At 40.3% G+C, this 12,433-nt stretch overlaps 1 protein-coding gene across 2 annotated transcripts; it reads left to right on the top strand.

Moving 5' to 3' along the window:
• The first annotated feature begins 1,033 nt into the window (after nt 1-1,033).
• HDC (histidine decarboxylase) lies at nt 1,034-11,281 on the top strand. Of its 2 annotated transcripts, XM_009950497.2 has the most exons (12): nt 1,034-1,061; nt 1,913-2,085; nt 3,153-3,266; nt 4,546-4,668; nt 5,487-5,621; nt 6,577-6,720; nt 6,958-7,024; nt 7,865-8,027; nt 8,130-8,220; nt 9,411-9,509; nt 10,187-10,288; nt 10,479-11,281. In XM_009950497.2, exons 1-12 carry the CDS (start codon nt 1,034-1,036, stop codon nt 11,238-11,240), a joined length of 2,001 nt encoding a protein of 666 aa, XP_009948799.2. In that variant the 3' UTR covers nt 11,241-11,281. The 2 variants fall into 2 exon arrangements, with proteins under 2 accessions (XP_009948799.2, XP_086327533.1); XM_086471407.1 differs by lacking the exon at nt 9,411-9,509.
• The last annotated feature ends 1,152 nt before the right edge of the window (nt 11,282-12,433 follow it).

Here is a 12,433-nt window from a genome sequence, read left to right as displayed (position 1 = left end):
CTGACTGGTATCAGTGTAGAGCAAGTGAGTTCCTTCTGGGGAAGCTGCTAAGCGCTCAATATTGAGTACAGTGTCACAGGTCGTCCTGCCAGGATAGGTCAGAATGTGTTTTCAAGTTCTAAAACTGGAACAAGGGGAAATCTACATGGCTGTCTTCCAAAGTGAGGACAATCCAGGCAGGGGACTTGGAGGAATTCTGGAGATGCAAGGCCAAATCCCAGTGCTTATGCATATCATACGTGAGAAAAGCAAGCACGGTGTGGGGAAGAAAAGATAGATTTTTCCCAGCTCAGCAGTCTAGGATGATATCGATGGAAGAACATTGCCCTGCAGCGTAACCTGGTCTGATCTGGAAGGACAGGATATCCACAAAGAGGATCATTGCGGCTTTGTATTGCAGTTCTGAAACTGGCAATAATTGTAATGCCTTTCCTTCAGGCAGCAAGGGACTGACAGCATAGGGTCTGAAGACCTGTGGCTGTACTCCCTTCTTGGGAAAACAGTCCTACGATTCTTTAAAAAAAAAAAAAAAAAGTCCCTTCCTGTGATAGCAAGTTTATTATGTGCTGGTGCCTTGTTTTAATGACTACTGCTAGCACAGTAGTTCGATGTGCTAGAGTAACATGGCTGCTTTTATTTGGTTTTGGAAGCTCTACAGCTTTTTCTCTCCCACAAGTCTGATGTTAATGCGTCTTACATTCAGGGCATGGATTACTGTGAGACTTCTGAAAGATTGCTTGAAAATGGGAAAGGGATAGCACAGAGGCAGCTCCTCTTAGAGATTTACTATCTTACACATCAAAAGAGCACAGATGAGAACATACAAGAGACCGTAAGAGCCCTCAGTGGGGAGGAGTTAGATAAACACTCACCAATAACCTGCCTACGTTAAACCTTTTCCACAATGCGTGAGTCTGAGAGATAAAGGGAGCTATAAAGGGTGAAGCAGCTAGCGGGGCACCAGACCAAACTGCCCACAGCTCCTGAAGGGTTGTTGCCCAGGTTGGAAGGGGTGCTTTTAGAAGGAGTCAGTATGGAGCCTGAGGAGTACAGACGGAGAGGTGAGTGATCCTCTGCTCTTGCAAGCAGGAAGCATTTGCTTACGGAGGTTAACTGTTGCAGGGCTGGTCGTGGTACCCAAAGTTAGGATGGGCTGTATACTCCTTATTTGCACACATGTCCTCGAGACTTAGGTCTGCTGAGGCTGAGACAAACATGTGTCCCAGGGTTGAGTTTAAATTGGTGGATTTAGAGTCAGTGGATGACTTAGGCTTTTTGGTCTTACATTTAAAATACTGTGGGAAAGCTGCAAAACTGTGATTCTGAATAAATTTCTGCTGAGCTGTTAAGCACAATGGCTCTTCCCTGGCTGACACCATGAAACTTCAGTGGTACTGGCACAGTTCTGGAGATGGGGAGCAAACTTTGGTCCCAGGGCTGGAGGAGATTTCCTAAAAAGTGGAGAAAAGGTATGGAGCTGTGCAGCTGTTTTCAGAGGATGCAGAAGGGGGTATGCTATAGTGACAGGAAAGCATGGGGCATTATGAAAACTTACTCTCTGTGAAATGCAGTTTCAGTTAATTTGTAGGCAAGAAAAGCTGTTTATCCTCTCAGAATGCAAACAAGCTGTACTTTTACCGTGATTGTGTTTTAAAGGTACGTTTGAACTATTCAGTGACACTGAAATAAGCCTCTGAATCTGTTCTGTCCCCATGAAGCCTGTTCTAGAAGCTGTGTCCCTACATTATTAGATGGGACAAGTAGGGTGTAGGAGGAAGGTTAGTTCCTGTGGCTATCCTGGGAGCAGTATTCCAAGCCCTGTCCAATGCTAACGACAGATTGCATGAAGTGCTAGTACTACTAGTTAGTTTTCCTGCAATTGAAACTCAAAGCACTGGTTTGCCTCTTCCAGGGAAAGAGATGGTGGATTACATTTGCCAGTACCTGAGCAATGTGAGAGACAGACGGGTGACTCCTGATGTGCAGCCAGGTTACATGAGAGCCCAGTTGCCGGATTCTGCCCCAATGGACCCAGACAGCTGGGACAACATCCTTGGAGATATAGAGAAGATTATTATGCCTGGGGTAAGAAATAAAGTATAATCAAGACAGGAAAAAGCCATTACTACCTGGGGTGAACACCAAATCCTGGGAACACACACGTTCTGCAGAATGCTTATCTAAATAAGTAAAGCACCCACAATGTGGAATAAGTCTTCTAGACTTTATGTCACAGAAGGATGCTCTAGATTACTGTTGTGTTTCTGATTACAATTTTAGGGGATAGACTGAATATATTTTTGAAGTATTTTATAAATTAAGAATAATTCATATTTACTTAGAGGGAAACAATGATTTTCTGACACTAGTGAATTTAGCTTCACAAGGTCTCTACCTGCTGAACTGCATAATCTTAATTTCAGAGATGTGGAAACTCAGGCACAGCCAGGTGAAACATCTCTTGCCCAAGGTCATGCACATACAAGACTTGTCTCCTGCTGTTTGAATGTAAAGGTCTCCTTCCTCTTGCACATAAATACTGCAGATTCTGCTAAGGGAGTACATATTACCTAATTGAAAGGTTTATGTAAGAAGCTGTTTCAAAGTCTATTTTAAAATTTTCTTTATAGATGTTTGCAGAAACTTGATCTGATGTAGGGGAGGTATTCACATTAAACATGTTTATGCTGGCGTCCCACATACAAGCTCCTTCAGGTATACAGAAGGGGGCTATACAATAGTGAATTGCTGTGTGTGGCTAAGGGCAAGCTGTTGTCTGACAAAACGAGCAAGAGCAATTTTGTTTCAAGATTCCCCTTATAAAGATAGATATTTTGATAAATATTTCTGACTCTGTTGTGCAAAGTTCAAAAGACCATTCTTTCCTGTTCAGAATCTTTGTCTGCCTGTTTAATTCAGATAAATTCTCTTGCTATAATTTGGAATTTATCTAATAACGACACAGTGTTATCATTTGCTAGTGCTGCACTCCTGTCGATATCATCTCTGTAGCTTTCTGCTAGCAGATCTGTAATTGCACATATTATGTTGCTGTTATCCTTTTCCATCACTTTAAACAGATGCTAATCACTACATCTTGTGCAGAATGATATGACATTTTCAGACTTAACTTCTAGGTAATTTTATTCTAGGTAGTCCATTGGCAAAGTCCACACATGCATGCCTACTTTCCAGCCCTGACTTCCTGGCCTTCACTCCTTGGAGATATGTTGGCTGATGCAATTAACTGCTTGGGATTCACATGGGTAATTTTTTTTTAAATTTATTTTGTTTTAGATAGTCATCTCCTGTGTGTATTATGCAGGAGCAGGTCATAGTCATTCTTTCTTGTTCTGTGAGTCAGTATAATTACTTACTTTTACCAATTGTATGCTTTTTTTGCATAAATGAAAAATGTCACTTGAAAAAAAAAAAAAAGATTAAGAGCAAACACTACCTAGTAGTGAGAGATGAATGAAGAAAATATTCCAGTAGAAATGTCTGTTTGTTTACTAATTCTTTGCATATCCCACTGTGAGCATTGTTTCCTGCCATCTAGTCTCAGTGCCAAGACTGTTACACAAGCACTGCAGGCAATAGAGCAGCCACCATCCATGACGGCAGGCTAGGTTGGGCTCCATTCCAGTTCTCCTGCTCCTTTGAGAGAACACATTTCCTTTTTTCCTCTTCTGAACGTAGTTGTTTGGTGGCCTGTCCCAGAATATCTGAGCATTTTATGTCCTCCTGCAGCAGCTACTCAGCCTTACTTGGTTATGACTCTACAGAGTAAATGTTGTATCAGATACCAGATTAGCTCTTTGCGTACCAGAAACATCCATTTCCATGCCCTCAATCTAGTTTTGACAGATTTCTGTTAAGTTTGCAATGTAAACAGATTCCTTCATAAGTGGAAAGGTGGACATTGCAGAACAGCTTTCATCTTTCTCTTGGCGCTCTTCAAAAAGCCTCCCTTAACTCTCAGCTGGAAGTCGGATCAGTGCCCTTTCTCTTTAGGGACCAAGAGCATGTGCTTGTGTGGTGAATTTCAGTTCCACAGTTTTGTCTCAAATGGCTCATAGTGATTTTTTTTTTTTTTTTAATGACTCTAAAATTATTGATAGTTTAGAAACTCAACTGAGGTGATGCAGGTAATCCGGAGAGAGCATTTTAAGGCGGTTGGTGAGAGTCTCTGTATGTGGTGTTCCAAGAGAGCAACAGGTAATGACCAAGGTACTCAGAGCTCACCCCCAACTGCAACCTTAACATAGAGGTCTGTACTACAGAACTCACCAAACAAGATTGTTTTTATTACAATGGTGGTGTGTTCTGCTAGGTATTACATAGTTAGCTTCATATATATCCAGTGCTACAAAGCTTGTCATCTGCCTTTGTTCCATCTAGGTGAGATTTCTCCCAAGGCAATTAAAAAGTGTTAATAGCTATTAATTAAAATGAGGTATGTGGTTTACTGTAAGGGTTATACTCCTACTGCGTTTGCAGGGTGAATTATAGTCCGATTCTCTTTTTATTTTTTTATTTTTCTAGGCCTCCAGTCCAGCCTGTACAGAACTGGAAATGAATGTGATGGATTGGTTGGCTAAAATGCTGGGCCTTCCAGATAAATTCCTGCACCACCATCCCAACAGTGTGGGTGGAGGAGTGTTACAGGTAGGGGAGATCAGAGGTGGGCTCATCAACATTTTACTTTCACTCAAGTGAATTTCCCTCTGGGTGGTAGTTTTCCTGGAGACAAAACCAACAAGACTTGTTCTGTGGGTCTAAATAGAGACAAATCCCAATTTTATGTTATTTTCCCAAATTTTAGTATTAAATATAGACGATAATAGAATTAGAATTGCTATGGCTTTAGTCATAATTGTGTTATGGACGAGGAGCAGGTACTCTTGTGGCCTTACTAAGGATAAATGAGAGTCAGATCTGGTTTCTTCAGTCATCAGCAAATTATTCACTGAAGTGATTCTTACATAATTAGAGAAGGAATCCTTGTCATTGTCCTTCTGCCAGCCGTCCTTAGCCACACAAGAAATTGTTTTTCCTTTTTCTCATGTCTGCTTTCTGTCTGAGAGTTGAAAGATCAAGGCCTGAACCTCTACCTCCTTTCATAAGGATTAAGCAAGTATCTCCTGGAATCAGTGCTGTAGGTCTGTGTTGTTGTAAAGAGTTTTGCTGAGGTTTGTAGTTTTTATGGGAGATACTGCATTTTAGCTGTAAAAGAACAAGAGTAAAATGGGATTTAATTGCTCTCCCCAACTTGGTCCTGCATGTTAAAAATATACAGCAGTTCAAAGGCTTTGTTTTGTCTTGCTGGCCCAGAGAGCTGCTCATCAGCCAGTGACTTTCCACTGCATCCCAGAAAAGCAGTAGTAGAAATGAAGGAGGGGGTGGGCAGCTGAGCGCTTCACTGACTTCAGTAAATCCCTGACAAAATAGCAGTATGCTGCAGGAAATGAGCAATGTCTTTGCAGAGCACTGTGAGTGAATCAACCTTGGTTGCACTGCTAGCAGCGAGGAAAAACAAAATTCTGGAGCTGAAGCTTTCTGAGCCGGACACTGATGAGTCCTCACTCAATTCTCGCCTCATCGCTTACGCATCTGATCAAGTAGGTTCTTATGGTTACAAAGAAAAATTCGCTTCCGCTGTCTCACCCAGACCATACAGTGTGAACTTGCATTTTGGTACCAAGAGAGAAACATAAACACGAATGCCTCACAAACATGAACGGATCCCTCCAATGCTGCTTTCTGCAGATGGGGAAACAAAATCAGTGTGAGGTGAGGTTTTACAGGGTGCCAGCAGTCCTCAAGAGACTGTTTTCATGCGACTGATTTCTGCACTTCCTTCCTGTTTGTCACAAAGCCTTACTCCAGTAACTAGGTGCTGATCTCATGCTGCTTCAGCTCTTGTTTCTTCACAGCCTCCTTCCGCTCAGAGACAGGCACGCTCAGGGCGTTACTTCTGTGCCGCTCAGGTCATGGTCTCCACCCTAGGCCTCTGTGCTTGTTCTTGGAGGAAACATCTACACAGTGCTGTGACTCTGCCTGCCTGCAAACCTGTTCTGTCCTTGGACTCCTGGACTGAGCAATTGTATTCCCCTGGGAAAACTGCAACAGGAGAGAGACACCCATGCTGGTTCTCTCTTAGTAACTAAAAGGGCTTTTTCTTGTGAGGGGTTTTGGTCTACCCAGAAGGAGGCACACTTCAGGGTTTTTTATCATTTTATGGCAGGGAGGTGGGAATAAACTGAGGTTGATCCATTTCTAGAGGCTGCTTTAAGATCTGAGTTTTGATAAATGGCCCTCCAAACACAAGGTGAGGATGCCTATTATTACATTTTAGAGACCAGTACCCCAACAAATGGAGCATATGCATTCCTTGGAATTACAGTGTATTGTTTCTTTCAGTTACTCACAAAGAAGAAACTTTCAGACTTGTATAAATGTGGATTATAATAAGGACCTTATCTTTGCTTTTCTTGCAGTCACTAGAAGGCCATAACTTAGCACAGCTGTTCAGCCTCAGAACTTGCTTTCTTACTGTTTTTCTGTTTTTTAAAGGCGCATTCTTCCGTAGAAAAGGCTGGCTTGATTTCTCTTGTGAAGATGAAATTTCTGCCTGTGGATGAGAACTTTTCACTCAGAGGTGAAACTTTGAAGAAAGCCATTGCAGAAGACAGAAAGAAAGGCCTAGTGCCAGTCTTTGTACGTTCAGCTTTCTGGTTGGGGGTATTGACATAGTTCTATATTCTTAATGTCAACATAAAATTACATGTGAAACATTTCTTACTGTGTTAAAATACATTAGCTGAAGATTAAAATGTATACCAGAATTTCTGTTTTATTGAACACAAAAATTTTCTGTCTGTGATAGTCTCTCCACTTTTAAAGTGCTGCATCCATTTATTAAAAAAATGCCTTAACAGGTTAGTTTTCTTCTAGGTTTGTGCAACTTTGGGTACAACTGGTGTCTGTGCTTTTGACAGTCTCTCAGAACTGGGTCCAATTTGTAAGTGTCTTTTTTTTTTTGTTGTTTTTCACGGATTTTAAACTATGATAGTACAGAAAAGATAGTATGAGACTTTTTCATGCCAAACCTGAGAGTAGAAACACTAATCAGCTGGGTGTTTCGGATGTGTCTCAAAGATCTGTGGAGTCAGCACAAGACTTTGCAGTGATTTCTGTAAGATTTAGATTAGGATGCCAAATATATTCTATTCAGGATGAATGAAATTTGGCAACTGATAAATCTTTAACGTGGTTATTCAGGGAATACAGACTGTACAGTACAGAATGCAGTACTGTTGTAGGATGGATACATAAATATTTAACTGAGCAAGGGAGTTTTCAAGTTAGTGTTTGGTAGGACATCCTTTGTAGCCACAGTTCAATAGGTAAATTTGACATGGTTGCAGGTTCTATTCCAGCATAAATTCTGACAAGTAGCTGCTGAAGACCTGCAGCACTGTCTCTTATGGGTCAGAATGTGGCTTCCATCTTTGTCCTTTTTGCTTGCTACCGTGTCTTTATTCTGACTTCGTGCAACTGAGTTGCACTGGGGAATTTCACTTAGTAAAAAGGCAGGTGAGAGAAATCAAAAGTTAAAAAGCTTTACTTGTATGAAATAGTGAGTTTTGTTATCAAGTCCATCTGATTTCAGCACTATCCTGTATTTTGGGGTTCTGGATCCACAGCTTTAGAATAAAACTATCAATTGTTTGCCTTGCTATTTTGTGGTCAGCCTGTCTGCCACCTGCAAAAACATGCACCTAGTTTTCAGACAGCAGAGATTAAGCATGTCCTTTGATTCCTTATGTCCCTTCCATAACAGCAATTTCAATTCCATCAGGTGATGCTGAGGGCCTCTGGCTTCATATTGATGCTGCATATGCAGGAACAGCATTTGTATGTCCTGAATTTCGATTGTTCTTGGATGGAATTGAATATGCAGATTCCTTTACTTTTAACCCTTCTAAATGGATGATGGTTCATTTTGACTGCACAGGATTTTGGTGAGTAAAGGCAAAACATGAACAACACCAAAAGGATGACGTGCAAATTGCAAAGTCTCTGCACAATTTTTTGCTAAATAGAGTTCATTCTACAATTGATAGGGTTAAGGATAAATACAAGTTACATCAAACCTTCAGTGTTAACCCTGTCTACCTCAGACATCCCAACTCAGGAGCTGCTGTTGATTTCATGGTAAGTTGTTATTTGAGTTGATATTTTAAATTGCCTATAAAATGTTCAAACAGACTGCGAAATTCCTCGTGCTCTGGAGTGTGCTTGTCTTATAGCTGGTCTTATTACATAAAAGCATAAAACCAATTATACTGAGCTCCTAATGCACGTTAAATAATAAAACTTTGAAGTGAGCCCTGGTTATGAAAATTAATTATAAAATTGCTTTCAGAAATGGAGATTGAAGTACTTAAGATATTCATGCATATAGGGATCTAGCCTTGCCTTTTTAGTGATAGAAGGGTGATTTCTGTGCATTGTGTTGAAGTAATTCCTACTGGTGGCATTTTGGCTGGTTTTCTTGTATCTCTGATATGTAATAAAAAAGAGATAGGAGTAAGCAATGGAAATACCATGCTCTGAAACAGCAGTAGAATAGATTACATCTTTCTTCAGGTTAAGGTATTCATAGGAGAGCTAAGAGGCATTTCACTTTAGATCCATTTTACAGCAGATTTCAGTACAGTAAAACAAAAGAATAGCCACTGCCAATTGTTTCTGCTGTGATCTCACCCTAGTCCTGAAAAGATAATTGTTTTCTTGAAGTCAATAGTGCTTTTCACTAGAGAGTGTGTAGAGAGGGGCAGAAAAAAATGTGTCAGCGAGTCCCTCTTGTGGTTAAATAGGACCCTGCATGTAATTGTGTAGCTCCCTGGAAGTGTTCCTTTATGTGTTTTGTCACTCTCTTCCATGCAGTAGGTGTTCCTTCCTCTGGAAGGGTCTACCCTTATATCAGCTCTCGCTGTTTAGAGTTGACTTGGGAATACGTTCAGGATGGCACTTAAATATGCAAATTACAGGAACTAAAGTGAGCAGCCAGTCCTAAAGTGTAAATGGACACATTTTAAATTGGTAATGCTTTCTGAATGCAAAAAGTTTTTAGCTGGTCATTAACTGAAAGTTCTAAGCATATCTAGACCATAGATTAAGAGGAATAGCCAAAATCTTATTTTTGCAAATAGTTGAAAAATATGTAGACATAGGGTTTCTTTGATGGCTATTTCCTAGGTTTAGCAGATTTTCAGTAATATGAAATTATTTGTGTCAACAGAGATTTCTGACCTGAGTCTGAAGCAACAGATGTAGCTGTGTAAGGGGACACTCCTTTCTGTTGTTTTTGCACTCATCGATCCACTGTTATGTTTTCACAGCACTGGCAAATTCCACTGAGTCGTCGGTTTCGTTCTTTGAAGCTGTGGTTTGTGATTCGTTCCTTTGGGGTGAAAAAGCTTCAAGCTCATGTGCGACATGTATGTGAATTAACAGCGCAAGCATAAATGTATTATGTTCATTTATTGGTAGCTGAGTTTAAGCAGCAATGAGTAACAGAAATCCTCTCGCACACAAAGCTTGCATGTGAACGCTAAATGCGTGCTGATTTTACTCTGAAGTAATCTGTAAAGATTCGCTGTGTAGACAAAACGTTTCCTGTACCCTTCTTGGAAGCAACAGGCAATGGAAAGCGACTCAGTAAGTCAGTGCCTTTGGCACATTACTGAGGACTGCTCTGTAGAAGCTTTCTTTGAGGCAAAGCGGCAGCTGTTTGGGAGGCAGGCGGTGGTGGACGGCCGAACTCATTGCTATGAAAATTTACAGGCTTAAGTCTTTGATGGAGTGTAAATACAAGAGATCATGTTGTGGATCAATGGTTCCTGCAAAAGGGCTCTCATCTGAGAAGGCACATTCTGTTTTCAAACCTTCTAGAAAATTCCTATGTATAGTCTAGTTACTATTGTTCATTGTCAAGGGTTTGGGCAAATAGAGACAGACCTTAAAATTCTTAGCTTTGTTGTCATTCTTGTTTGCTACCATTCATGCATTGGAATTACATGTTGTAGTAAGGAAAGGATTTATTTTTAACTATTTAATGTCTTACAATGAGTTTGTGACAAACTAATACATACCTACGTTTTTTCCATAATTATAGGGTACTGAAACAGCTAAATTCTTTGAATCCTTGGTTAAAAGTGATCCGCTCTTTGAAATTCCTGCCAAGAGACATCTTGGACTGGTTGTATTCCGTCTAAAGGTAAATATTGGGCCTTTTGCATGTCTCTTTGGAATGAACTGGCCACAGCTGATCTCTCTCCAGACATTAAGAACTGTAAATAAACTTTTATGTAAGAATTTGTAATGCTTAAATTCTTACAGAGATGTTTGGATGTCACTGGAAATTCTAACTATAGTATCTTTTTTTTTCTTATTCATATTTAAAACAGGGTCCCAACTGGCTGACAGAAAAACTCCTGAAAGAACTAAGCAGTTCTGGCAGGCTCTTCCTAATTCCAGCAACCATTCATGACAAGTTCATCATTCGCTTTACCGTAACATCTCAGTTCACAACCAGGGAAGATATTCTGCAAGACTGGAACATCATTCAACAGACTGCAGCCCAAGTTGTTAGCCAGAATTACGGGTTGCACTGCATCAATTCTGGTGATGGGGCAAGAATCCCTAATATGATAGTTAAGCCTAGTTCTGATGCCATTAGTAATGCTTCTCAGCTCTATCTAGATGGAGGAAAGTACAAAACACCTTCCAGAAAAATAGTAGTTCAGCCTAAGAAGTTAGCAGCAAGTCCCAGTATGTGCGTGATTAGTCAACAAGTGAAAGGTGACAGGGATCCCCCAGATGACTGTTTTCCAGAGGATGCCCAAGATGTTACCAAACATAAGTTAACCTCTTGTTTATTCAGTTATTTATCTGTTCAAGGCAAGAAAAAGACCGCACGTTCCCTTAGCTGCAACAGTGTGCCAATGACTGGTAGTCTTGAGCAATGTAACCCCAAAGCAGCAGCTACTGACAAGAAGGAGACTCATGCAAATGCCAGAATTCTTTCCAGGCTGCCTGAAGAGGTGATGATGTTCAAAAAAAGTGCCTTCAAAAAGCTAATTAAGTTCTACAGTGTCCCGAGCTTTCCGGAGTGCAGCATTCAGTGTGGCCTTCAGCTGCCTTGTTGTCCTCTGCAAGCCATTGTTTAACAAGTAAAGGAGGTTGGTCCTTAAGACCTCTCCAGGTAGAAAGAACCAAAGTTTGCTTATTCATATGCAATACTTCATGTTCTTTTGTTCAATGTGTAAGCAGTGGCAATGACCACTGAGAAAATTTGTGTGATTTTACTGGTGGAAACCTTGTGTATTTATAGATTAAAATGTCAAATAAATCTTGTAGGCGTATAACATGGAACTGTCTGGTTTGTAAACAGTCCAGCCTGGCCATTCTCCTGCGCTCATCAGTTACAGCGCACAGGAGGCTTTATGCAAGCATGTTGCCCTTGCTAAGCACCTGTGCCTTTCTCAGCATTACCTAAGGTCTGTAAATCAAAGTGCATGAGGAAAGAGAGTGGGAATGGTATCATCTCACCCTTTCTCATAGCAGAACAACTAAGGGCATTACAGAAGAAAGGGTCTGTATGCAGCAAACAAACTTACGATTTACGTATTTTTCAAGAATAATTTAAAAAAAAAGGGGGAGAAATATCTATTGAGAGCAGCTTTAAATTCAGAGATACCACTGTTGAGTCAGGAAGCATGATGATTGCTAGGAGATTATTCTGGGAGAGCGCTGCTAGATGCTTGCTGCCTTCTGCATAGTTGTTTCCCAACACCTGAGTCACCCCATCTCACATGCCTGACCCAGTACAACTATTCTCAAGTTAAAAATAATGATTTTGGTTAATCAGAACAATTTCCATACCTTTATATAACATCAGCTAAGCTCACAGTGGGATATATTGAGGCATGGAGCAGTAAAATTTGGCCTGGTTACCCTTTGTAGTAAGAACAGATTTCTTTTATTCCATTCTGTAATATTTGCATTTTTTTTTAAATTCTAGGGAAATCTAAGCCACATTTATTATGAAGTATCTGGCCTGCTATTACTTTATCTGCACCTGAAGGAAAATACATGTTAGTTCTTATAAATCGTTCTCATTCTGTGTATGTATTATTCGGTGCATGAAAAACAAGAGGCCATCTCTGCTGCAATGGATAAAAGTTAATGTAAGCATCTAATACAGACTTGTTTTGATTAGTTAAGGCAGCTGTAAGTTTCATTAATGGTCTTTTTTAATGAGTTTTCTGTTTTGACTTAGGGATGCAACTTTTACTAATGCAGTGGATCACTCTTTAATATGAGTATAAATGTATTTGCACAAAGATGTCTTACATTGTAC

This window comes from Leptosomus discolor, chromosome 11, assembly GCF_034619465.1.
Source record: "Leptosomus discolor isolate bLepDis1 chromosome 11, bLepDis1.hap2, whole genome shotgun sequence".
Classification (NCBI taxonomy): Eukaryota; Metazoa; Chordata; class Aves; order Leptosomiformes; family Leptosomidae; genus Leptosomus; species Leptosomus discolor.
This window is presented reverse-complemented; position numbering and strand designations above follow the sequence as displayed.

Coding starts and splice junctions, on each gene's coding strand:
- HDC (XM_009950497.2), top strand. CDS start 1,034: ATGGAGCCTGAGGAGTACAGACGGAGAG. Junction 5,622..6,576: donor TCGCTTACGCATCTGATCAA/GTAGGTTCTTAT, acceptor TGTTTTTTAAAG/GCGCATTCTTCCGTAGAAAA. Junction 8,028..8,129: donor TTTGACTGCACAGGATTTTG/GTGAGTAAAGGC, acceptor TACAATTGATAG/GGTTAAGGATAAATACAAGT.